This window comes from Hyla sarda, chromosome 3, assembly GCF_029499605.1.
Source record: "Hyla sarda isolate aHylSar1 chromosome 3, aHylSar1.hap1, whole genome shotgun sequence".
NCBI lineage: Eukaryota > Metazoa > Chordata > Amphibia > Anura > Hylidae > Hyla > Hyla sarda.
Genome location: NC_079191.1, coordinates 332,799,762 through 332,826,506, shown reverse-complemented (window position 1 = coordinate 332,826,506; position 26,745 = coordinate 332,799,762). Strand labels below are relative to the sequence as shown.

The 26,745-nt window shown below is 43.7% G+C and overlaps 1 protein-coding gene across 1 annotated transcript; it reads left to right on the top strand.

Moving 5' to 3' along the window:
* The first annotated feature begins 3,742 nt into the window (after positions 1-3,742).
* On the top strand, positions 3,743-26,201 carry LOC130360798 (sulfotransferase 6B1-like). The gene is made up of 7 exons (XM_056563362.1): positions 3,743-3,962; positions 7,750-7,859; positions 14,891-14,980; positions 18,757-18,883; positions 20,554-20,648; positions 23,021-23,177; positions 25,652-26,201. Exons 1-7 carry the CDS (start codon positions 3,767-3,769, stop codon positions 25,780-25,782), a joined length of 906 nt encoding a protein of 301 aa, XP_056419337.1. The 5' UTR covers positions 3,743-3,766; the 3' UTR covers positions 25,783-26,201.
* The last annotated feature ends 544 nt before the right edge of the window (positions 26,202-26,745 follow it).

Sequence of the window (26,745 nt, the reverse complement as noted above, 5' to 3'; positions counted from 1 at the left end):
AGGGGTGCCAACATTTAAAGCCATGACTGTAAACTATAAACTTATTTGGTTTTGTTACATGCATAACTGTCCAAACTGTTAAAATAAAACATCCCGTATGGTGACTGTCGTAAACGTAAAAAAATACCAAACCCATAATTGTGTTATTTTTTTTTATCAAATCATACCCCAGAAAATAATTAAAGGGCAATCAAAAAGTCTGATCAATACTAAAATGATACTGCTACAAACAGCACATTACAGCACGAAAGGATAGGGGATACGATGTCAGATTGCGGAGGTCCCACTGCTGGGGACCCCCGGGATCTCGGCTGCAGCACCCACCTGTTGCAGCTTCCGGAAATGCTGGAGGCTTCGGCTCCCGACCACGGTGACGTGAGGTCGTGATGTCACTACTCCGCCCCCGTGTGACGTCATGCCCCGCCCCTCAATGCAAGTCTATGGGAGGGGGCATGGCAGCCACGTCACACGGGGCGGAGTCGTGACGTCACCATCTCCCGTCATCGGGGTCGTGAGGCGTTCGGATGAGAGCCTCCAGTGCTGCCAGAAGCTGCAACAGGTGGGTGCTGCAGCCAAGATCCCGGGGGTCCCCAGCGGCGGGACCCCCGCGATCTGACATCTTATCCCCTATCCTTTCGATAAGGGATAAGATGTCTGGGGGCAGAGTACCCCTTTAAGGGCTTAATATGTACATGGTCTTTGGCTGCATATTTTTTCCTCCATCTCAGGAACTCTTTTTTCGATCCCCCTTTAGTTAAATCATCCAACCTGCAATGTCAGATCAGTAATAGATTTGTTACATTTCTGAACCTCAGCCAGCATCTCCCCCAGCAAGGATTCAAACCCTATCGACCGGGCTTCCTCTAATTCAGAGGCCCCCTCCACCTCCAGAACAGAGTAACATGAGCCTGACACAGAAGTAATGCAAACAATGGGTGATTTATCCTTGTTATTTTCACTTCTGGTATTCCTGTTTGGCAACTTGAGGTATGTAGGATTTTTTTTTGTAGTATTGCATTCTTTGGTTGGCCTGCCTCCACCTGACCTCCTCAGGTTTTGGTGCCATTACACAACTAGACACACCAACCGTCAATGTACCATAGAAAGTCTTTACAGAGACTGTGCTAGTATAGTCTTGCATTGTATTGAACCCTACGAACATTAAACAAATCTATAACACATTAGCTGTTGGAGATACAGGCTGTGTCTGATTAGGCACCATGGGGGAGATTTATCAAAACCTGTGCAAAGGAAAAATTTACCAGTTGTCCATAGCAACCAGTCAGATCGCTTCTTTCATTTTCAAAAGGCCTCTGGACAATAAAAGATGCGATCCGATTACTATGGACAACTGGTCATCTTTTCTTCTGCACAAGTTTTGATAAATCTCTCTGCACATGTTAATGCCCACAGTTCAGCACAAAACACCACATGGGGGAGATTTATCAAAACTTGTGCAAAGAAAAGGTGGTGCAGTTGCCCATAGCAACCAGATTGCTTTTTTTTTTCATTTTTAAAAAGGCTCCTGAAAAATGAAAGAAGCATTTTGATTGGTTGCTATGGGCAACTGCACCATTCTTCCTCTGCAAAAGTCTTGATAAATCTCTCCCCATGGTCTCTAACCCCTTAAGGACCAAACATTTTTCAGTTTTTGCACTTTAGTTTTTTCCTCCTTACATTTTAAAAATCATAACCTTTCAATTTTGCACCTAAAAATCCATATGATTACTTTTTTTTTTTGCACCACCAATTCTACTTTGTAATGACATCAGTAATTTTACTTAAAAATCTACGGCGAAATGAAAAAAAAACGAATCATTGTGCGACCAAATTGAAGAAAAATTGCCATTTTGTTACTTTTGGGGGCTTCGGTTTCTACGCAGTGTATTTTTTGTATTACTGTAGTAACAGTGGCCTCGTGCTCCTCGTTATATGTTGCAAAGTAGTACAGTTGGTGCTGGTTGGTTCGGCCTCACCTCCTTAGGTGGAGTAGGCCGCGGCACATCAGTTGGTGCCTGCTGATTAGGCCACACCTCTGGCTTCGGAAGAGGGCTAGGCACATATGTTGGTGCCTGCTGATTAGGCCTCATCTCATCTGAGGGAGTAGGCCTGGGCACATTCAATTTTTCTATGATGCTGGCTATTTCAGCCTCTCTGTGGGCTCTCTCAGCTTGTACTGTGGGGACCGGTGGATGGGACTTCCCTGGCAGGGGAAGGACATGATCCCACATGTACTGTATAAGCGCAGGCTCGTCGCCGAACACCCACTGTGGAATGGGGGGGGGGTGACTGTGGGCGTGCGCTAACAAGTGCAGACTTCTGTGCTAGGGGTTCCGTGTCAGGGCTGGAGGAGGATGAAGGAGTAGAAAAAGTGGCTTCAGCCAGCGTACTTACATCCGACTCCTCGGTTGCGATCTCCGCACAGGATCTCCAGAATCTGTGGTGAGTAGACAGTCTCACCAGCGATGCAGGTCCTGAAGTCTGTGGTGATTCCTGTCTCGGGGTGGCTGGCCACTCGTTGTCCTCTGGAACCGGGGCCAGGTTGCAGGCCTCCTCGGCCCCATGGGACAATTGCTGCAAGCGGTCAGCAAGTTCTTGGAAAATTGTGCTGCGGCCGAGGCAACTTTCCGCTGCTCTCCTCACATGTTGCGGTGGGCTCCGCCATCTCCGTACACCTCGCTATCATCTCCGGACTGTAGAGGTCTGGCCGCGTAGCTTCTTTTATATGAGGCTTCAACAAAATGGCTGCAAGCCGGAAGGATGTCATCGGTGGAGCTCTGACTTCCTGTCCCTCGGCAAACACCAGCAGAAGATAACAGTTCCACTTCGGCATAGGAACAGCTACATGATGTCCACGCCCAGGGGCGGGACACAGACCATTGTGGGACATTTTGGTCCGCTTCTCGGGTTCTGCCTTAACCCTTTCAGGTACAGTCTGCAGCAGAGCATGTAGCAGGGCTTCATTCCTGATTTTACACATGGCCGCACTGCAGTGTTCTTCACCTCCCCCCTTACTTTTTCATGCGTCCCGGCAAAGCACAATTTCAGGAACAATGTCCTGCACACTTTTGGGCACATTATACATATACATGTTATACATATGTACATCCTTGATACATAATGAACAATATACACAATACATTTACAATGCATCTATATATGAAGTAACTGATGAGCAAGGGGAGGGGGGGGGAAGCTCTGCTGGAGAGCCCTATGGACTGCAGGAACTCTTCCTGAGGGGACTTAAGACAGGAACCGGACAAGGTCCAGTACTGGGACACCCCATATATCTGCAGGTTTTTTGAGAGGGTTGCGACTTTTTGTCCATCATTCGCATTTGATTCGCATCTTATCACTGCAAAGTAAAAAATTAAATTGACCAATGTTCTATGAATGCTTTTAATTGTTTCCTATTACAAGTATTTTATTCTCTAAATTAACCTTGATCATGCCTTGTACTCTGATATTCTTCTATGAAGCCCCCCCTTTCCCTGACCCCCTACTAATAGTGATGCCCATCTGTGGGATAGCATACTGAACATTTTGGGCTCAAATGGTAAAATTAATCCAGTCCTGGCTGCATTAGCTATATATATTGCTTCCATAGTTTTTCAGAGTGTAAGAGGTTAAAAGCTGCAATAACACAAGTACTGCCTCCCATATGCCTGCCCTCTTTGGATGACCGCCTTTGCCTGTAAACATAAGTATAATAGGTAAACCAAGCAGACTGTTCTCAGTAGTGTGTGCAGTCCTAGTTCACATAACAATGGAGAATTTAAAATTTACTGAAGAACTGAAAAAAGCGTTTGACGCAGCCAAGAACACGCCAAAAGATGAGCTGATCTTCACATACAATGGAGTGATGTATCCCACATCAACATGTGATATTGAAACCTTTCAAACTATTGAGACGTTTGAAGCACGTGAAGAGGATTTGATGATGGTAGCCTATCCTAAATGTGGTACGTGCTATAAAGAGTTTAATGAGATCAATCATAATGATAACAAATAATATTATTTATGAATCTACAACAGAAGTTATAGTACTGGGGGGCTGAGTCGGATATTTGTATAAGCTTGTAAACTTTTTTTTATAGTCCATGAAAATGTATCAAACTTGATTTTTGTGAATTTGGGGTAAATTGCAACAAACTCTAAAACATCTTGGCACAATGTGGCACCTTTTTCTTAACCCCTTAAGGACATAGCGTTTTTCTGTTTTTGCACTTTTCGTTTTTTTTCCTCCTTACCTTTTAAAAATCATAACCCTTTAAATTTTGCACCTAAAAATCCATATGAGGGCTTATTTTTTGCACCCCCAATTCTACATTGTAATGACGTCAGTCATTTTACCCAAAAATCTACGGCGAAACAGGGGGAAAAAATCAATGTGTGACAAAATGGAAGAAAAAACGCAATTTTGTAAATTATGGGGGCTTCTGTTTCTACGCAGTAAATTTTTCATTAAAAATGACACCTTATCTTTATTCTGTAGGTTCATACAATTAAATTGATACCCTACTTATATAGATTTGATTTTTTTATTACTTCGGAAAAAATCATAACTACATGCAGGAAAATTTATACGTTTAAAAATGTCCTCTTCTGACCCCTATAACTTTTTTTATTGTTCCATGTACGGGCCGGTATGAGAACTCATTTTTTGCACCGTGATCTGAAGTTTTTATCGGTACCATTTTTGTTTTGATCGCTTTTTATATGTTAGAGAATTTGACCAAAAACACACTATTTTGGACTTTGGAATTTTCTTGCGCGTACACCATTGACCGTGCAGTTTAATTAACGATACATTTTTATAGTTCGGACATTTCTGCACGTGGCGATACCATATGTTTATTTTTATTTACACAGTTTTTTTGGGGGGGGGAAAGAGTGGTGATTCAAACTTTTATTAGGGAAGGGGTTAAATGATCTTTATTAACTTTTTTTGTTCACTTTTTTTTGCAGTGTTATAGCTCCCATAGGGGGCTATAACACTGCACACACTGATCTTTTACACAGATCACTGCAAAGCCATAGCTTTGCATTGATCGGTGTTATCGGCGGTTGATTGCTCAAGCCTGGATTTCAGGCTTGCAGCAATCAATCGCCGTTTGAACGCACAAGAGGCAGTTAAGACACCCTCCTGCTGGGTCCTAGCTGAGCTGCCGGAATGCTTTTACTTTCACTTTTAGACGCTGCGATCAACTTTGATCGCCGCGTCTAAAGAGTTAATGCAGGACATCTGCCAAAACGGCGATGTCCGGCATTAGCCACTGGTCCTGGCTGCTCCTGAGCTTGCTTCATAACCCTCCAATGCCGCAGCGACGGGTATACCTGTCATCTGCGGCAAGGGGTTAGAAAAAAAACAAACACATTTGTGGCTGTTCACTTGACAAGGGGGCTTGGATTATGTTCAGAATGCTTGGTGTGGGCAGCTGTGGTGTGATGTCATGCCACGCCCCCTTCAATAGACATGAATGGAGGGGGTGTAGCAAGACATCACGTGTGGACATGGCATGACGTCACGACTAGAGATGAGCGAACTTACAGTAAATTCGATTCGTCACGAACTTTTCGGCTCGGCAGTTGATGACTTTTCCTGCATAAATTAGTTCAGCTTGCAGGTGCTCCCGTGGGCTGGAAAAGGTGGATACAGTCCTAGGAGACTCTTTCCTAGGACTGTATCCACCTTTTCCAGCCCACCAGAGCACCTGAAGGCTGCACTAATTTACGCAGGAAAAGTCATCAACTGCCGAGCCGAGAAGTTCGTGACGAATCGAATTTACTGTAAGTTCGCTCATCTCTAGTCACGACCATGGCCAACTGCACCAAGCGGGTGCTGCAAAGAGATTGTGGGGGGTCCTAGAGGCCGGACCCATGCGATCAGACTTAAATCCTATCTTTAGGATAGGGGATATGATGCCTAGGGGCGGAGTACCCATTTAAGGGAGGCAGCCCAAATAATGCTAAATATGTTTCATGTAGCTACGGCTGCCATGCTGTGGTCTGGAAAAATACTAACTTATTTCCACTTTTGGTTAATGCTACACGATCTGAACAGCTGTGAGTTTCAGAATAGGGTATATTCATTCTGCGTGCAGCATGGGCGGTAATGGGCGGTAAATATGGCCCTGTTCCTCAAAGGCAAAAAATGTAGGTTGTCTCTATTGGGACAATGTGGTAGTCACTAATGGGGCAGTGCAGCATTTTCGATTAGGTGGCACTGGGACTCTCAGGAGAACATTGTGGTAGATTTGTGGTACCACAGATGGTGTAGAAAAATACCTTATCCCTTCGTGATGCCAGGGGACCTTTAACCTACACACGGTCCGAGGTTGGAGACACGGGGAGTAAAGGAACACACCGACATCAGGTTATAGGTGCAGATGGTATTACACACACAGTCTGGTTCATAGTGAGAGGATGCAGCGTAACCCATTGGGAACTCTTTTGCCTTGCTGGGACTTGTGGTGCTTTCACCAAATGAATTGATACTGACGTGACGAACGAGAAGATTGATCCTGGTAGGTAGGGTTCTGTCAAGGGCATGAACTTCCACTGTGCGGGTGATCCTTGCAGAATGACCGGATTGAATACATTTGATCTGGCCTTCCCTTGAGGCTTCCACACAACACACCTTAACCACACTGTGGCTCAGCAGTAACTAGCCTGAACTTTGACTCAACTGGGGCAGCTCCTCCTCCACTACACTATATGGGGAAGAATTTAGGGGTTCCCATTGGCAGGCAGGGTCACATGGGGTTTACACAGCTCCTCTCTTTAGGGTACAGTAACACATTTAACATACATCAGAATAACAACATTAAGATAATTATAAAAAATGTATTTGTGGTATGGCTGGGTTTGAGGTGCAGGGGAGATGTAATTACCCTAGGGCAAATGGCCTTAACCCCTTGTGTTAATGGCGCCAGGGCATGGTTTATCCTTAACCACTCAAAGGTATACAGCTGGATACTGGGCTAGGGCAACGGTAGCTTTACTGAGGGTAGACAGTTGTTACAGTCTATGCAATACAGTGCGGGCCCAAGGAGGTGACCAGTGACACAGAGACCACGCAGGTTTGCTGTGACTTGTAGTTGGACTGGAGAATTTAGTGCAGGCCACGCTGGGTAGACAGATGACTTGACTGACTTGTGACTGACAGGATGGTGACTTTCTCTTACTTGCACTTGACTTGTGGCTGCAGGACTTGACTTGAGGCCTCCATTACTCGGGACACACACACTAGGTACGTCATGACTGGACCTCAGCAGGAAGCAAGAGAGAAGCTAGCTTCACCCAGGGCTTATATGGGGGGAGATTAGCCGAGAGCCCATAGCTCACTCTGGGGGTCAGCTGGTCACTGGTACCTCCTGGGTAACAATCACATGGCAGGAAAGGTACAGGGCAACACCATCCCACACTGGGCCACCACATATTAATTTCTCAATAGAGTGCAAAACATAGTGAATACCACGATCAGGTGGTCCGGTACGGGATGGTGTTGCCCTGTACCTTTCCTGCCATGTGATTGTTACCCAGGAGTGACCAGCTGACCCCCGAGTGACCTCTGGGCTCTCTGCTAGTCTTCCCCCTGCTAGTGGGCCCAACACTTGTGCTGCAAGGATGCCCAAAGCAGTCAGAAGCCACAAGACACCACAGATTACATATGTGTCCCGCACAAAAATGCATACCTAAGTAAAATGTAAGAATGTCTGAAATAATAATAATAATCCCTATTTATAGGATCCAATTGGACTATGCTACTCTTACACGGCATTGTTTATGCAGCTTACAAAAAGGAACCATCTGCCATTATTCCACTGATTGAATTTAAAGCGCCTGATAAATTTGAGGTATGTGAAAATATTTTGTAGAAAGAGTACATGTCAATTTAAAGGGGCTGTGAACATTTGTAACACATAAAGTAGAAAAATGTTATCCAGACAATGCCTAGGACATCATCCCCTAAAGCAACTCCACAATGAAGAAACAGATAAGCATTTTTACATGTTCCTATCTTAAGTATATTAATATGTTCAGTGTCCACTTCTAAAGCAGTTTTAGGGGTATATTCAGGGTCAATTCTAGCTTTTCTGCTGCCTGTGGCAAACAGTGAAATGGTTCCTCTTTCCCCCAATGCATTGATAGTAAAACAGGTTTGTGTGCAGAAAATCTTCAGGATATAACAATACCAGTGTCTAGTACAGAGTGGGCCATTTATATGGATACACCTTAATAAAATGGGAATGGTTGGTGATATTAACTTCCTGTTTGTGGCACATTAGTATATGTGAGGCGGGAAACTTTTCAAGATGGGAGGTGACCATGGCGGCCATTTTGAAGTCAGCCATTTTGAATCCAACTTTTGTTTTTTCAATAGAAAGAGGGTCATGTGACACATCAAACTTATTGGGAATTTCACAAGAAAAACAATGATGTGCTTGGTTTTAACATAATTTTATTCTTTCATTAGTTATTTACAAGTTTCTTACAACTTGTAAAATGTGTTCAATGTGCTGCCCATTGTGTTGGATTGTCAATGTAACCCTCTTCTCCCACTCTTCACACACTGATAGCAACACTGCAGAAGAAATGCTAGCACAGGCTTCCAGTATCCATAGTTTCAGGTGCTGCCCATCTCGTATCTTCACAGCATAGACAACTGCCTTCAGATGACCCCAAAAATAAAAGTCTAAGGGGGTCAGATCGGGATACCTTGGGGGCCATTCAACTGGCCCACGACGACCAATTCACTTTCCAGGAAACTGTTCATCTAGGAATGCTCGGACCTGACACCGATAATGTGGTGGTGCACCATCTTGCTGGAAAAACTCAGGGAACATGCCAGGTCCGAGCATTCATAGATGAGCTGTTTCCTGGAAAGTGGATTGTTCATCGTGGGCCAGTTGAATGTTAGCGTGGGCCAGAGGAAGCGCTAACCAAGCGTGAAACAATTGTCGCTCCTCCGTATGTTTGTTCACCTCTGCCTAATGTCCACACCTCCTTATCGTGTCCTGTGATGTCCAGTATGGGATAAATACATCTTTTGAAGCTATATGACCGGTGTGAGTGCTTCATTATTTCTTGAATTTCTCGTTTGAATTTAGTTTTAAATGAAGTGTACTACTTTGTACCTATTAATCGGTCAAGGGCCTAGATACTGTGACAGGCCAGGCAAAAGCAATCACCGGCCAGTGTATTACTCCACTACTTCTTTAAGTGTACTGTAGCACATTTTTCTGCCCTTATAAGTGCATACCACATACCTATATCTAAGTAGTGTACTATTTCGTACCTGTTAATCTGTCAAGGGCCTAGATACTGTGAAAGGACAGCCAAAAGTACTTACCTGCTGCTGTTCTAAGCGTAGTGAAGAATATTGTACTCCCCTCATATACACACTAAGTATTTCAGGCAGGGAAGTGCCAGGACGTGCACAGAGGAGTGTCAGAGGCCTAAATTCATCAGGCAGCAGACTAGGGGCGAGTGGCAGCAGGAGTCACAGCGAGAGGCCTGAGCTCCCAGTATCAGCTAGCGGTCGTGTCTCGACCAGCAACCCATCTGCCGTCATTGATTGGTTGACACGGTCAGCCACTTCACCACAAGTGACATCTGACAACCCCAGTCAACAGTCGGTGGGTTCCTCAGACACAACCCTCAGTTGGCATGGATCGGGAGCAGTTACTGTCCTTCCATTGCCTCTGTCCTATGCTGTTCCCTCCCCTAAAGAAGTATCTTATGCTGTGGGTTCAGCTCCACTATTCAGTGAGGACGATCTAATAGAGGAAAGTCAGCAGCTACTGCCCAGCCATGAAGTGAAGGAGACATTCGCCGCTTCCTCCGCTAGGCGGGCAAGTAGTGATGAGGAGAGTGACATGGGAGGTGGTGTTGCCAGCATTCAGGGTCCTGAAACAGACACTGTTGAGGAACCTGAGGAGGACATCAGTGACGTGCAGACACTTGTTGATGATGATGAAGCTGATCGCAATTGGGAGACGGGTTCAGAAGGGGCTTCATCAGGAGAAGAGGGTTGCAGGTTGCCTGTGAGGCAGCAATTGAGCCAGCAAGGTGGTAGCATGGTTGGCAATCAGCATGGTGGCAGAAGTGGAAATTCTGGAGCCAAATGTGCCCTGGGGAGACCACCTGCTTCGCGGCAGCCTACCTTCCCAGGAGGTAGTGGAACAGGGGTTCCTGGAGACGGCTCCAGTAGCAGTCAATTAGTGCGGACTGTTGATGGGAAAATCAGCTACTCGGCAGTGTGGTGGTTTTTATCAAGCATCCAGAGGAGGTTAACATAGCCACATGCAAGATATGTCGGCAGAGGGTGAAGCGTGGCCAGGGTCCCAATATTGGCACCACAGCCCTGCATCAACATATATATTTGCAAGACATCCTAACAATGGGAAGATTATCTTCGCATGCACTTAAGCCACTTATACACCGCAAAGCACACCCTCCTTGATCTGCAGCATCAGAACGGTATCCCCCAACATAGTCTGATTTGCGACGCTGCCACATGTTGGAATTCCACCCTGCATATGTTGGACGGACTATATGAACAGAGAAAAGCCATCACCTATTTCTTGATGATCCCAGCAGATAGGGGTACTCCCCTGTGTAACATCAATGTCAACCAGGGGCAGCGCATACGTGACATCTGCCGTTTGCTCAGGCCCTTTGAGGAAGCCACATTATTAGTCAGTCTCCAGGATTATGGGATGAATGACGTCATTCCACTGCTTCATTTCCTACAACACGTGTTGGAAACGATGGCTGGTCAGGGGACTGGAGACATGGCGCCTACATCTCACGGCCACATGAGCCCTGTGGGGGCTGAACTGGAGGAGGGGGAGGGGCACAGGGGAGTACAGTTTAGGTTTCGCGAAATGGGCGGTTTTTCTAGTCATCTGACAGGAGAGGAGGAGCAGGAGCATCAAGAGGAGCTAGAGGGTTATGAGGAAGGCGAGACAGAGGACCCAGACACACCGTGGCAGTATACAGTGGAGATGGAGGTAGGGAGTCCCTCCAAGTCGCTTGCACAAATGGCACAATGCATGCTCCCTTGTCACCATTTGGCAACGGGATGACTTCTGGCTCTCCACCTTATTAGACCCTCGCTACCACCACAAAAATGGGGGCCTACTGACCTACTACAGAGACATCCTACACAGTCAGTTGGCTGATGCCTATCGGCGCCATCGTCCATCCTCATGCAGGTCTGACTCGGGAGCCCCCTGCGCTCACCTTCCACTGCAATGGCTGCTGGGGAGGGGTGGGGTGGCAGGAGCAGTACCAGCTCCATCAGAAGCAGCCTGAGTCTACAGTCGCTGATGAGTACCTTTCTTCACCAAGCATAGTGAAGCAACTCATCAGCAGCAGGTAGACCTGGAGCAGGACCTGAACTAGAAGGTGGTGGCATACCATGCCAACACACTTTGAAGATCCGCTGGACTTCTGGGCAGCCAAACTTGATTTGTGTCCGCAACTAGAAGAGTTTGCCCTGGAAAAGCTGTCCTGCCCGGCCAGTAGTGTGCCATCAGAGCGGGTGTTTAGTGCACCGGGGGTCATAGTCACCCCAACGAAAACTCGTCTGACCACGAAAAATGTGGAGAGACTGACCTTTGTGAAGATGAATCACCCATGGATCAGCCAAGATTTCCAACCACCAATGCCTGATGCATCAGAGTAGATTGACCATGGTGCCACACCAACACTTCACAGATATGGATAGGGCCAAACAGATTTAAGGCGCTGCTCCCCAGTTACAAACATTCCTCCGCATCTTTCTTTTTTTCACCCACCTTCGTCACCGGGCACTGGTATTGCCACCCACCGCACCACTCTGTCACTGGGTCACTTTCAGGACTCCTGATGCTGCTGCTGCCACCTCCGGGCTGTCTAATTCTGCCATCATATAGTCTACTCATGCTTCCGCCACCTCCAAGCTGTGTCATTTAGCCACTATATGGTCTCCTCATGCTGCCCCCACCTCCACGCTGTGTCATTCAGCCACTATATGTTCTCCTAATGCTGCCGCCAACTCCAGGCTGGGTCATTCAGCCACTATATGTTCTATTCATGCTGCCGCCAACTCCAGGCTGTGCCATTCAGCCACTATTTGGTCCCTTCATGCTGCCGCTACCTTGATGCTGTGTCATTCAGCCATTATATGTTCTACTCGTGTTGCCACCAACTACAGGCTGTGCCATTCAGCCACTATATGGTCTCCTCATCTGCGCCAACTCCAGGCTGTGTCATTCAGCCACTATATTGTTGTCTCATGCTGCCAACACCTCCAGGCTGTGTCATTCAGCCACTATATGGTCTCCTCATGCTGCCGCCAACTCCATGCTGTGTCATTCAGCCACTATATGGTCTCCTCATACTGATGCCTACCTCCTTCTAATAGTGACGCCTGTAATCTGCATGTTATACTGAATAACAGTGTTATTTCACTAACACAGCACACTCCCTATGAGTGTTAGAACAAGGCAAAGTGTTCTACACACCCCTATTGAGCCTCTCTGTAGGCCAGAAATAGCAGTTTTTAATAGTGATTTTCCGCAAAAAAAATCAGGACCGAACCACATTTTTTTCCGTAAATTCAGCGAATTGGCTGTATCGAATTTTTCTAAAATTCTCTCATCTCTCATCTCAATAGCTATCAAACAACAACTGCATTCCCTGCGTGCTTGCATTCCACATCTGTGGTGTCCCAGTACCGTATTGCATCCAGTACCTAGTGTAGAGGTCCCCAAAGTAAGAGTAACTACGTTCAGGTAGGGTTCCTGAGGTGGGACAGCCCCTAGTCGCCTCTCCTTAAGTTTAACTTGTATATAAATAAATGTATATATTAGTAATTCTATAAGAATGTATAGTACTTACCTTGTTCAGCGTCGCAGGACCTTCGGTCATGTGACCAAGTTAGTAACCTCTATGGTATGTTGCAGGACCTTAGGAGGTCCTTGGGTCATGTGTTACCCAGCATTCTCTGTAATGGTGATTGACATCCGTATGGACTAATTAGCTTTAGTCAAGCCCCTGCCCATAAAAGGGAGCTGCGTCCAATTATGGCTATCTTGGTTTGCTGCTCTCATGGATGCCGGACTAGCAGGACGGTGTGCTACGCAACTTTCAACGACACTGGCCTCAAAACCTAAGGCCTCAGCAGAACCAAAAATCGTGAGTCTTATACTAATTCCTGCTAATACTAGCCTGACTTCTGGACCGCAACTAATTCTCTAAATCCAGTGGAGCAGCGCAAAAGCTAAAGTCCCAACCATTGTCAATCTCCAAAAGGAAGCTGTATTGATGAGAGACTGTTATGTTGTTGAAGTATACAGAAAATCTTCAGTAAAGTTAACGCTGTTTACAGAAGCTTTCCGGTTGTGGACAATCCATTATTACTATCTACTTAAACTCAGTATCATCTACCTCCCTATCGTTCCTGGGAAGGGTGGCGGTAGGAAAAGCTTTATTGAGGAGCCCTCACCCTGGCGTTACGAATAGCAAGGGTTAACAAATACCCTTTATTACCTGCACAGCTACACTCCCCATACCCTACACCCCCCAAGCTACCACACATCCGTGTCCAGCTGTCAGTGGCAGGTCATGGTCAGTAGTCAGACTTCTATCTTTAGGAAAGGCTACTTTCCTTTAGGAAAGGCCACTTGGTTCAGGAAGCCTCTACATTGATTAGGATTGCCCATAGAAATCTGGGAAAATCCAATATACCCATGGGTGGCAATGGTTTCTGTAGCAGCAGAAATAAGTATCGGAGCAGGAGCAGAAGCGGCTGCTGGTTGAGGCATAGGAGGCTCTAGGTGAGCCACATGATTAAAAGGGTCTGCATCACACGTGGTAATTGTTAAGGCTTCTGATCTTACATGATCATCCTGGGGGTAATATTTGGTATGGGTAGATTAGGGTTGCCACCTGGCCGGTATTTTACCGGCACAGGCGTTATTTTGTCCACCCAAATATGTGCATCCTGTAATGTTACGCATATATAATGCATTATGCAAATTATCATGGCCAGTATTTTTTTTTTGCAAGAAAGATGACAAACCTAGGATGCCTTTGCAAAATGTCAATAAAAAACACAAAACCAGATGAGGATTATAGTGCAGCTTAAATCACACCTTTATTGAAATAATAAAAATACAAAAATAACAGGGACTTGGTCGAACACAGCCAGGAGTCAGGGGCCAAAGCGGGTACTCGGGAGTAGCTGAAGGGAAAGGAGAAACTGCTTATTAGTATGAGCTAAGGGGTTGCTGTCTGCTAAAAAGCAAGTAGTGGAGATGAAGAGGGGGGGGAAAACCTTGCTTTGTGCTAAAATAAATAAAATGGGGGGAGATTTATCAAAATCTGTCCAGAGTTGACTACTTGTCCATAGCAACCAATCACAGGCCTCACGGTCCGGCAGTGCTGACGTCATTCCACTTCCTGGGGACAGGGATGCCGCAGAGCCGTCGGTGTATCACCGGCCATAGCGATGTCCCGCCCCGGGCCTGTGAAAGGCTGAGCCCACTGTCATGTAAGAAGCCGGCCAGAGCTCCTTACATGACAGTGACCTCAGCCTATCACAGGCCAGGGCGGAACATCGCTATGGCCGGTGATACACCGACTGCTCTGTGGCATCCCTGTCCCCAGGAAGTGGAATGACGTCCGCACTGCCGGACCGTGAGGCCTGTGCGGGACCAACGGGGGCTCGTAGGAAGGTATGTATGACTTTATTTTGTTTATTTTTGAGGCCCGTGCACGGACATATAGAAAAGCGTACCACTACAGTTGTCCTTTAAGTGTACTACATTATCTGCTTCATTTTTCAGGCTTCTTTTAAGTGTACCAAAGTAGTCAATTTAAATAATTTATTTTTCAGAAGCTAAAAGCCCAACCTTCACCAAGGGTATTAGGAACGCACTTGCATTATGACAACATACCTCAACCATTTTTTGACAAGAAAGTAAAGGTGAGCTTAGTTTCTGATTCTGTATAATTATGTGTATAGACATGTTTTTTTTTTAATATGGATATGTTTGTAAAGTTGCTAAATTATTTACACATAAGGCATATGTAAGTGATACCAAAGGTGCATTTTTTTTTTTTCGTGGTCATATCTTGTTCTTTGAGACATTTGCAGCAAACAAACATCAAGTGATACTTGATGATAATGTATAAGTATTTATAATGATGGGCGCAGTTGACTAAAACATAGAAACTAGTTCACATGTATCCAGTAAATGTCTAGAGGAAATTATACAGAGTAAATATAGTTTGGTTTACAAAGCTTTTCACCTTTCACAAACCGCAATAAACAGGATAACACTTTAGGGTATATTCACACAGAACAGATACAATGTCCTCCTGCAGAAAATCTGGAGCACTTCCGCATCAAAACTGCACAAAGAGAATTTTACTGTAACAGAAACACCACCTTCTGTAGAGAGAAAAATACTCTAATTTATATGTTCACAATATTAAATATCCTGCATGACAGCAATGCCTTAGGTGCTCAGATATTGAAGTGTCACACCCGCCCAATGCGATCAACAACTTTTCACTGATCCACACATCAAAAGTAGTTTTTAATGACAGTAAATCTCTAAAGTGTAACTGAGATATCATGAAAAATTGAGAAACCCTACAGGGCTTCATTGTCTTTGGATTGGTAATTGTTTTAACAATTTTTTTTGCAAAGGCATTATTTGAATTTCTTGCACTTTTCTGCTGGTCAGTCTTTTTGCACTTCTTTCTAGAATAGGAGGCGTTTCCCTTATCTGGAGACTGACAGTATTATTGCTATAGGATGCTAGGCATTATCTATATGCTTGTCCTTCCATGTGTACATGCTTTCTCTAACAGCAGAGGAGACAGGCATTAATTGTATTGTCGGACGTATGGGGCTAAGTCCAACATGTAAGACTCCATTTTGCCTTCCACAAGTAATCTCTATATGAAGTGTAAACTGCTTCATTCAAAGATCAGCTTTAAGATATATTAACCTCTTAAGGACACACGGCATACCTGTACGCCCTGGGCCCGGTCCCGGTATTTAAAACGGGGTCACGCCGTGACCCTGCATCACACCAGGTCGGTCCTAGCTTCTATTGATAGTCGGGACCCTGGGCTAATAGCACGCGGCACATATCGCCGCATCTAAAACGAAAGTAAAATGTTCCTGGCAGCTCAGTCGGGCTGATCGGGACTATCGCGATAAAATCACAATGTCCCGATCAACTAGGACGCGAGCGGAGGTCCCCATACCTTGCTCCGTCGCATCCGATCGGCATTTGATTGCTCCAAGCCTGAGCTACAGGCTTGAGCAATCAACCCCCTACAACGCTGATCCATGCAAAGCTATGGCTTTACAGGGATCAGTGTAGAAGATCAGAGTGTGCAGTGTTATAGCCCCCTATGGGAGCTATAACACTGCAAAAAAAAAAAAAAGTGAAAAAAAGTTAATAAAGGTCATTTAACCCCTTCCCTAATAGAAGTTTGAATCATCCCCCTTTTCCCATAAAAAAAAACTGTGAAAATAAAAATAAACATATGTGGTATTGCCGCATGTGGAAATGTCCGAACTATAAAAATATATCATTAATTAAACTGCACGGTCAATAGCGTACGGGCAAAAAAATTCAAAAGTCCAAAATAACGTATTTTTGGTCACTTTTTACATCATGAAAAGATTAATAAAAAGCAATCAAAAAGTCCAATCAATACAAAAACTTTTATGCTACTGATAAAAACTTCAGAAAATGGCGCAAAAAATTAGCCCTCATACCGGCCCGTACGCAGAAAAATAAAAAAGTTTTATAGGGGTCAGAATATGAGAATTTTTTGCGTATTTTCTTGCATGTAGTTATGATTTTTTTTCACAAGAACAACAAAATCAAACCTATATAAGTTGGCTGATAATGAGAAAGTTCCAAAACAATCTAAGGTTTGGCCGAATCTCATAGTAAATGAGACAAGATGGCTAACGAAGCCAAAATACAGTGGGGGTGGGGGGGGGGGGGGGGGTGGGGGGGAGTATTTAGTCAGCCACCAATTGTGCAAGCTCTCCCACTTTAAAAAAAATAATCCATAAAATCACATTGTCTGATTTTTTAAGAATTTATTTGCAAATTATGGTGGAAAATAAGTATTTGGTCAATAACAAAAGTTCATCTGAATACTTTGTTATATACCTTTTGTTGGCAATGACAGAGGTCAAACATTTGTCTGAACAAGGTTTTCACACATTGTTGCTGGTATTTTGGCCCATTCCTCCATGCACATCTCCTCTAGAGCATTGATGTCTTGTGGTTGCGCTGGGCAACACAGACTTTCAACTCCCTCCAAAGGTTTTCTATGGGGTTGAGATCTGGAGACTGGCTAGGCCACTCCAGGACCCTGAAATGCTTCTTACAAAGCCACTCCTTCGTTGCCTGTGCAGTGTGTTTGGGATCATTGTCATGCTGAAAGACCCAGCCACGTTTTATCTTCAATGCCCTTGTTGATGGAAGGAGGTTTTCACTCAAAATCTCACGATACATGGCCCCATTCATTCTTTCCTTTACATGGGTCAGTTGTCCTGGTCCCATTGCTGAAAAACTGCCCCAAAGCATGATGTTCCCACCACCATGCTTCACAGTAGATATGGTGTTCTTTGGATGCAACTCAGCATTCTTTCTCCTCCAAACACGACGAGTTGAGTTTTTACCAAAAAGTTCTACTTTAGTTTCATCTGACCACATGACATTCTCCCAATCCTCTTCTGGATCATCCAAATGCTCTCTAGCAAACTCCAGACAGGCCCGAACATGTACTGGCTTAAGCATTCCATAGTGAACACAGAAATTCCGCCACAATTCATCTGGAATTCTGCAAAATAGTTTGGCAAGCTTTGCTGAACCGAATTTGTGCAGAATTGCAGAAATTCCGCCATGTGAACATAGTCTGAAGCAGCAATCCTATGGCTGATAGCTATACTGTATAGTAGAGCAGCAATTCTGCAGCTGACAGCATATACTGTAGGGCAGCAATTCTATTCTTTACTTATTTATTTTATTTTATCTTTTTTAGTTGAATTGCATTTATGTACTATCAATATGAGGAGTACTATATCATTGTTTAGGCACTCAATATGGTTTTGCATAGTATAGAATTAGTCTTACTTTTAGGATAAGTCTTAATTTTACACTTGTTAGGGGACATGCAGTCCAAAGCATAGACGACTGCATTTTTGAGTCATCAAAATTAAAGTAAATCTAACTTTTTATACTAGGGACCCCCTTTTTAAAACTCTTTTTCTTTATTGTATACATTAGAACCCACTAATTTGTAAAAGTGGGTAGTATTCTAGTGATTTATTGGCAGCAGTTTTACTGCAAGGCATTACATTTTATCACCTCTTGTCTTTTCGGGCAGACTTGGGGTTCGTTCACACGGGCAGATTACCTACAAAATTTTCTCAGCGTATCTGCTGCGGAATATCCCCAGCAGATTTTGCTACCATTGACTTCAATTGGTCCGAAGGAAAATCTGCAAATGTCTGTCTCACCTAAGACACTTATCTGTGTAGTTAGGTGTCAGAACATATTTTAATAAACCATATGTGGCTTTGAAGAAAAACTTTTCTAGAAAACAACAGACTCAGTCCACCCAGTAAACTTTCTGCTGCGTTCAATTCAATGTTTTATGTCCAACAAAAAAAATGATCATCACATTTATTCATGTTTTCTTTACTGCTCTGTATTACAGTTGCTGGTCACGTTTCGAAATCCAAAAGATACGGCCGTGTCACTTTTTCACTTCTACAATAACAACCCAATGCTCCCCACCTACAACAGCTGGGATGATTTTTTCCCAGACTTTATGGCTGGAAAAGGTACTGTATTAGAAGCCTGAATTTTTTTTTAATCAATAATATTGATACGGTGTAATTTTTAAACAAAAACAGAGGTTACTAGGGTAACATATTAGTCAACAAATAAGGAACAAAACAAGGACTATCAAAGAAATATACAGTATAGAACAGTGTATCATATTAGAGACAGGAGAATAACAGAAAGGAAGGTTATTCCAATGCAAGAAAGTATAGAAGACGCCTCTACATGGCATATCTTGAGTGGTTGGCCCAGCCATGCCAGGCAATAACTGGGAAAGAAGAATACCATTGAGGAGGGAAAAAAAAGCACTATGGCTAATGTAACACTCACGTTTCTGAAGACAGGAACTCCGGTGGATGTGAATCTACTGGACCTGTGTGGCAGATGACTCGGACTGTACCAGGGAGTGGAGTCTAAGGTGCAGCTGGATTTCACTAGAGCCTTGACTTGCTGCTGCAGGCAGCACCCAGGTCGCTACCCCTGGCATGGCTCGACCACACAGGAGGCTGAGGAGATGCGAGGCACAGGAGGGATAAGGCAACTCGTAGTCTGGATAGCAGAAGGTCACGGCAGGCGGCACAGTAGCGAAGTCAAATCGAAGCAGGAGTTCAGTAGGCAGGCGGCAGAGGAGCAAGGTCAAGTCGCAAGAGCAAGAGATCTGATACACGGCAAGGCAATACAGAGGAATGTTTTCTCAAAGGCACAAGGCAACAAAGATCCGGCAGGGAACGGAGGGTGGAGGAATTTATAAATGAGCCACAGGAGGATTACACTAATGAGCATACTGGCCCTTTAAATCTTAAACCTCCGGCGCACATGCGCGCCCTAGGGGACGGGGACACATATGCTGGAGCAGAGAGGCAGAGGCAGGAGAAACACCCGGAGAGTGTCGGACTGGGGTTCGCATGCGGGCACATCCTGCGATGAGAGTCCCAGACCCGTCGACAGCAGAATGTAAGGGGACAATGCGCTCACGGCCAGCGTGTATGGCCGGAACGCAGAACATAACAGCTAACTTATGTCACATGGAAGCTATTCTGGAGGATCAAATAGAGAAGCGGGTCAGATGGTCTCTAACACCCCCTTATACTGAGAGTAAAAAAAATCTGCCATCTGAGAAAACATAATAAATCCACAAGGCCTAGACTCTCAGGAATTTATTGTGGTGGGATAGATGTTTATTTTCTTCTGTTTAAGTCTTTCCATAAATTGTAGCCAATGGATGAGGGAACAGACCCAAATCCAGAGTCTCATGATTTAACTGCAAGATGTGATGACCAGCAAGTAGTCACAAGTAATATTATACAAGCTTGTATCAATATCAGAAGCTACAAGAATAAAATGGCAACGTACCATTAGAGGATTGGAACTGGAGATCAAAGAATGGTAGATTATTCAAATGGATAATAGACAAATGAAGACAACACTAGAAATATATATATTTTTTTATTTTCCCCCCTCTTGCTTACCTTGGCCTAAACTAACAAGAAAACTAAGCTACCTGTTCCTATACTATCCCTGCACTAGCCCTAGATTAAACAATACCAAGAAAAAAGCATAAGGTATTAACTTTTACAAAGTTTTACTCATTTGTTAGTTCACAAGTCTAGACATTTCTAGTAAGAGACTTTTTCAGTGCCAGACCATATACTTTGTTTTGTCATTTTAGTTGTCTGGGGATCATACTTTGATCATGCAGTTGTCTGGAACAAACATCTTGATGAAGACACAATTTTGTTGGTCACATTTGAAGATATGAAAGAAGTAAGTAAACTTTTAGGGCTTGTTCACATTAAGGAATTTTAGGTTAAATCTGCACTGAATTTGCCATGTATTCTGCTTTAAATTCATCCTTGAGTCAGATTCTCATTGATTTTAATGTGATTAACATGAGTATGTTCACACAGTGTAATTTCCTTGCTAATTTCCTCTGAATTCCATTGAAATAATCGACATGAGTAAAATTGCAAGTCAATGAGAATTTGTATTTCCATTCCAAATTTTGCGCCAATGAAAGCACCAATTCTACTTAATTTCATCATGGTAGCAAAAGAGGATTTCTAATTCCAGTGAGGAGCTTTTTCTAATAATTTTTCTATTATTGCTATGACCCTGCCTTAAGTTATTATTCCCATCTGTCCATAATTCTGGACATTTTATCATACTAGGTTTGCTAATGTGCTTGTATCTAGTGACAATGCTCCTCTCAATGACTGAGATTATGTGACCTTGCCACTGCCTACAGAATTGCATTTTATTGCTTCCCGTGTTGCCCACCACTGCTTGTCCAGTCTTGACTTTGCCTTATCACAGTGGTTTTCCATGACCACAACAGTTTATTTCTTGCTGGTAAGGTTCAGCTTTTCCATTGTTATGAACATCCTTCTGTCTTCATTGATCTGTTATTATGGCTGCCAGGTCACCAGATACTCCGTGCATATCTTTATTCTTGCTGTTTATGGCAATTTATGACAGAATAGATATAAAGTAGCATTTTATGTACTTAACCAGCATTGAAATTCATATAGTAAATATCATGTTATCTGTATTCTCTATGCACTGACTTCCTGGAATTGGGTTTGCAGTAGGGAGTAGTAGTACAGCAGCCTGATGAGAAGTGGTGGATTTCAGATTACCTTAGATTTTCTGTAGGAACTGTATTCAAGCTGCAGTCATGGATCACAACTCTTCCTTAAAGGTGGCCATACATTTTTAGATACTATCTGCTAAATCATATCTCTCCTGACCCCACCATACACAGAAGCATTAATCACAGCCAAATGGTAAGGTTTTCTCTATGGTGGGGACTGGGGAGAGAACTAAGCCGCGACCAGAAAGTTCTGACACCAGCTTATCCATTCCAAAAAAATAGGGCCGGGCTTAAAAAATCCAAAACTGTCATCATCTATCAGCTGAGAGCTGGAATGCCATCATACCGTAGACATCCAGCCAAAACAGCAAATTTTCATTGACACTATTTTGGGGTAACTATTAATTAAAAAGCACAAGTATCAGTCCTAAAGATATTCACATTGGGTTTTTGTGTCATTATGAGTTAACCTTGACTTCCTTAGTTGTCAGCTGCTCTAGTTTATCTGTTACTTTTGTATACATTTGTTAAGGGTACATTTACACGTGCATATTTTTGCTGCTGCAGATTTTGCCACCCATTGAATTCAATGGGTAGCAAAATCTGCTACTGCAAATCTTCAACAGAAAATATACACGTGTGAACGGTTCGCACAGGGACTTGCAAGTCACAGTGCGCATGCACAGACATCGTGGCCGCTCCGCAATGTTTGTGAGTATACTGCGAGTATGTGCAGCAACTCGCAGGCCCGTGTGGGTGCTCATAGCGGCGCATTGCAGGACACGGGGGAAACAGCTGCAGGTCATCGGCGGATCCGCAGTGTAAAATATGCTGCGGATCTGTTACGTGTGACCCTACCCTTAGGGTGTATTCACACGTACAGTATGCTGCGCATATTTGATGCACAGGATTTGAAGCTACAGATTTTATGCTACAAAATTCAATGTAAACTAAATAACTGAATACAGCTTCAAATCTGCAGATTGAAATTGTGTGCATCAAATATGCGTAGGATACTGTGCGTAACAGTATCCATGTCCGGGTGTAGGTCCTGTGCATGAAACAGGACAAAGCTATACACAGTGGTAATAGAAGCATATTAAACTGTATTATAACTTGGCATCATGGGCTCTAACTAGAGATGAGCGAATTAACAGGAAATTTGATTCGTCACGAACTTCTCGGCTCGGCAGTTGATGACTTATCCTGCGTAAATTAGTTCAGCTTTCAGGTGCTCCCGTGGGCTAGAAAAGGTGGATACAGTCCTGGGAGACTCTTTCCTAGGACTGTATCCACCTTTTCCAGCCCACCGGAGCACCGGAAGGCTGAACTAATTTATGCAGGATAAGTCATCAACTGCCGAGCCGAGAAGTTCGTGACAAATCGAATTTACTGTAAATTCGCTCATCTCTAGCTCTAACGCTTAAGAAAGAATATCCATGAAAAACCCCTTTAACTAGGTTGCCAGCTGATGATTTGCCTTCCAAAAATGAAAAGAGAACAGAATAACACTGACTAGTAGTGATCTCTTCTACTGTCTTCATAGGACCTGGAAGGATCAATTAAGAAGATCTGTAAATTCTATGGAATTTCAATTACTGAAGAGCAAGTGAAGCAAATTGCTGAAAAGGGAACATTTAAGTCTATGAAAGAGAATTCTGGGAAAACTCATGGTGTTTTCGGAAAGGTTATTTTTAGAAAAGGTAAGAATTGCAACCATTATTTGTATCTAAGAACAAGATTTGAATTTCATTTAGCAATAATCATTACATTGTCAAAAGATAATTTAGTAAAATTGATAAATTACAGAAATGATATGTTCTGTTAATAGTATATCACATGCTCTAAAATGACATGAAAAGGTACAATATGCCTTATGCACAGGACTTCTAAAAATCTTTTAAATGAAGTGGAGACATATGAAGGTACAGCTATGGCCATAGTTTTTTAAAGGTGCCATATTGTGGCTTTACACAATAAAGTGGAGGTTCCACTGAGATATAATATAGTTTAAAAAATATGTACCGTATTTTTCGCCCTATAGGACGCACCGGGATATAAGACGCACCCTATTTTAAAGGTGCAAAATCTAGAAAAAAAAAGATTCTGCACCCAACAGTGATCTTCAACCTGCGGACCTTCAGATGTTGCAAAACTACAACTCCCAGCATGCCCGGACAGCCGTTGGCTGTCCGGGCATGCTGGGAGTTGTAGTTTTGCAACATCTGGAGGTCCGCAGGTTGAAGACCACTGGATAGGAGGTAGTACTCACGTGTCCCCGCCGCTCCGGACCCATCACCGCTGCCCTGGATGTTGCTCCATCGCTGTTGCCACGTCCTCGTGGTGTCCCCGGCACTCCGGACGTCGTCTTCCCCGGGATCCACGCTCTCCGTCGCCATCATCCCGTCGCTACGCACACCGGGGGACAGCGTGCGCGACGACGTGATGACATCAAAGGAGAGCGCCGGCCATGCAGGGGATCCCGGCGCGGAGCAGACACAGAGGAGGCAGGTAAGGTCTCTCCCGGTGTCCTGTAAGCTGTTTGGGACGCAGCAATTTCACAATGCTGTCCCGAACAGCCCGACTGAACAGCCGGGTTAGTGTTATTTTCGCTTCAGACGCGGCGGTCAGCTTTGATCGCCGCGTCTGAAGGGTTAATACAGTGCATCACCGCGATCGGTGATGTCCTGAATTAGCCGAGGGTCCCAACCGTTGATGGCCGCAGGGACCACCGCGATAGGTGTGTATTCGCCGTATAAGACTCACCAACTTTTCCCCCCAGTTTTGGGGAACAAAAAGTGCGTCTTATATAAAAATACGGTATATGTTTCTAGGTTATTAATTACGGCTCAACAAATAAGATAACATATATTCCCTAGTGACTCTGCTGTCTCAGGAGGCTTGGCCATATCTTTTCTTTGAGTTCAAGCCCTACCCCCTAAGTGATGTCACCAGCTGTTACCAGCCCCTACAGTCTACATCAAGAGCTATCTGTCATATACACATATACATATATATATTTATTGGTACATTTAGGGACAACAAGGTGTGTTTACAGCCTGCTGCCTTGTTCTGAACAATGCCACAAGCAAAGGAGCAGACAGGAAATGAATTCAGGAGCTGCAACACTCCTGCTAGTTCCATGTCAAAAGTTGCTGCAGGAGTGTTGCAGCAGAGGAGTAGGCAGGTTTGAGGGCTGTGATGAAAAGCTGTAAGCAAGAAAGTAATGCATTCTGCAAATAATAGTACTGAGAAACTGCTCAAGGAATAGAAAGTAAGAAATGCTATAGGCTTCTGCCCGATTAGCTTTGTGCTGCCCCCTCCAATCTGATATTGACGGCATCAATTTAAAATAGTCAGATATCCCCTTTAACATTTGTAAATCAAGTACTTGCTACTAAAATAAATGACAGCAAAGTTCCCCCGCGCTGCTCACTGCAGGCGCAGAATAAAAGTGTCCGGTCAGTGATGGAATATTGGGCAAGTAGATTGTGAATCCAGTGGATAAGCATAAAGGGGGAGATTTATCAAAACCTGTGTAGAGGAAAAGTTGACCAGTTGCCCATAGCAACCAATCGGATTACTTCTTTCATTTTCGAAAGGGCCTCTGAAAAATGAAAGAAGCGATCTGATTGGTTGCTATGGGCAACTGGTCAACTTTTTTTCTACACAGGTTTTGATAAATCTCCCCCAAAGTGCCCAAATTCCCACTGTCTTAACTTACTGGTAAAATGAGTAGTGAATAATTCAGTTTTTTGTGGCATAGGGTTCATTTACTTGGCTTCTTGCTGTTCTGGAGCTGTCAGAAGTCATCCAGGTCATATTAGCCTTGCTTCATCTTTTACAAGAATTTTCACATTATTATCTTATAGGGTGTTCACATTTAACACCAATGTTGAGCCAATCCTTGTTAAATGAAGTTATTAAAATGGCAACTGTCATGTTCTATATAAATAACTGGGTAGTTATATTGTTGTTGTGCCTGGATTGACTATCTGGAATTCTGCAATAAGAGCCCAGGTGAGACATTACTTGACATGTCAGACACATATGGTGCCGTTTTGCCTTCCTATAAATAATTCTGACACCCACAAACGTTCTACAAGTTTCATGGATCCACAGCAATTTCCGTTCAGATCCTATATTTCAATTAAATTCAATTTATTACTTTTTTTAGGGGATGTTGGAGACTGGAAAAACTACTTTTCAGAAGCTCAAAGCCAAGAAGTAGATGCAAAATTTGAAGAGTGTTTAGGAGGAACCAAACTTGGCGAATTACTGAAGTATAATGTCCACTGTAAATGGTGAAACTGTAATGTAATGCAGTAAATGTTTTTTATTTGGGTCATTTATACTGTCTTTTATCAATCTTGTTATCTAGTGTCATGTATATGGTACTACCTTAAAACATTTGACATGTCACAGAGTTTTGATCGGACAGTGTCAGTGCTGAGACCCTCACTTATCAAAAAAAAACAAGCTGGACAAGCACATGGCAGTGAGCATTATTCCCCGACTCTCAGCGATCTTTGTTTTGGTTTCTCCAATAGACAGCATGAAGCGGCTGGGGAGTAATGCTCACTTATCCTTGCTCATTCTCCTGATCACCAATTTTCAGTAAAACATATTTGTCAAGAATATCAGATGTTAGCTGCAAGTCTATATGAACATATGAAAGCTGCATGGGATTTTGCTTAGTGCTTTGTCTTTGGATTAAAAAACTTGAATGTAAAAACAAACCCTCATAATTGTTCTCCATTTATGATCCCTTTCCTGGCTTTGATGTCAAAAACTGCAAAAAAAACTTGAACCTGTTAGCACAACTGAATTGTTTCCCCATCTAAATAGTTTCCCCTGACATGAAATTGTGTAGTTCTTTTGTGGTGTCCCGGTACAGGACTTGGTCCTGTCCCTTTGTCTAAAGTCCCCTCAGCCAGTGTCCCTCCATGTCAATAGGGCTCTCCTGTAGGGCTAACCCCTAGTTGCCTCATATAAATGGTATTTAATGTATAAATATATATATTTAATATGTTCTATAGGAATACCTCTGTAAAGGAACTTAGAGTCACGTGCCTTTAATTAAATTGTATTATGGTTTAAGGACCTTTGGGTCATGTGATACCCAGAGTTCTCTGGGTCAGGACTGACAGGTTCTGCTGACCAATGATCTTTGTCCCACCTCCTTAATATATAAAGGGCTGCTGCCACAAAATTCTCCCTCTTAGTTCCGGACTATCAAGAAGCACTAATCTTATATCTTCATCATCAATT

Bases quoted from the DNA above. Each gene is read 5' to 3' on its own strand.
- LOC130360798 (XM_056563362.1), top strand. From the start codon at position 3,767: ATGGAGAATTTAAAATTTACTGAAGAACTGAAAAAAGCGTTTGACGCA. The intron at 14,981-18,756 runs GTGAGCTTAGTT...TCTGTATTACAG, and splicing joins TTTTTGACAAGAAAGTAAAG to TTGCTGGTCACGTTTCGAAA. The intron at 18,884-20,553 runs GTACTGTATTAG...TTGTCATTTTAG, and splicing joins AGACTTTATGGCTGGAAAAG to TTGTCTGGGGATCATACTTT.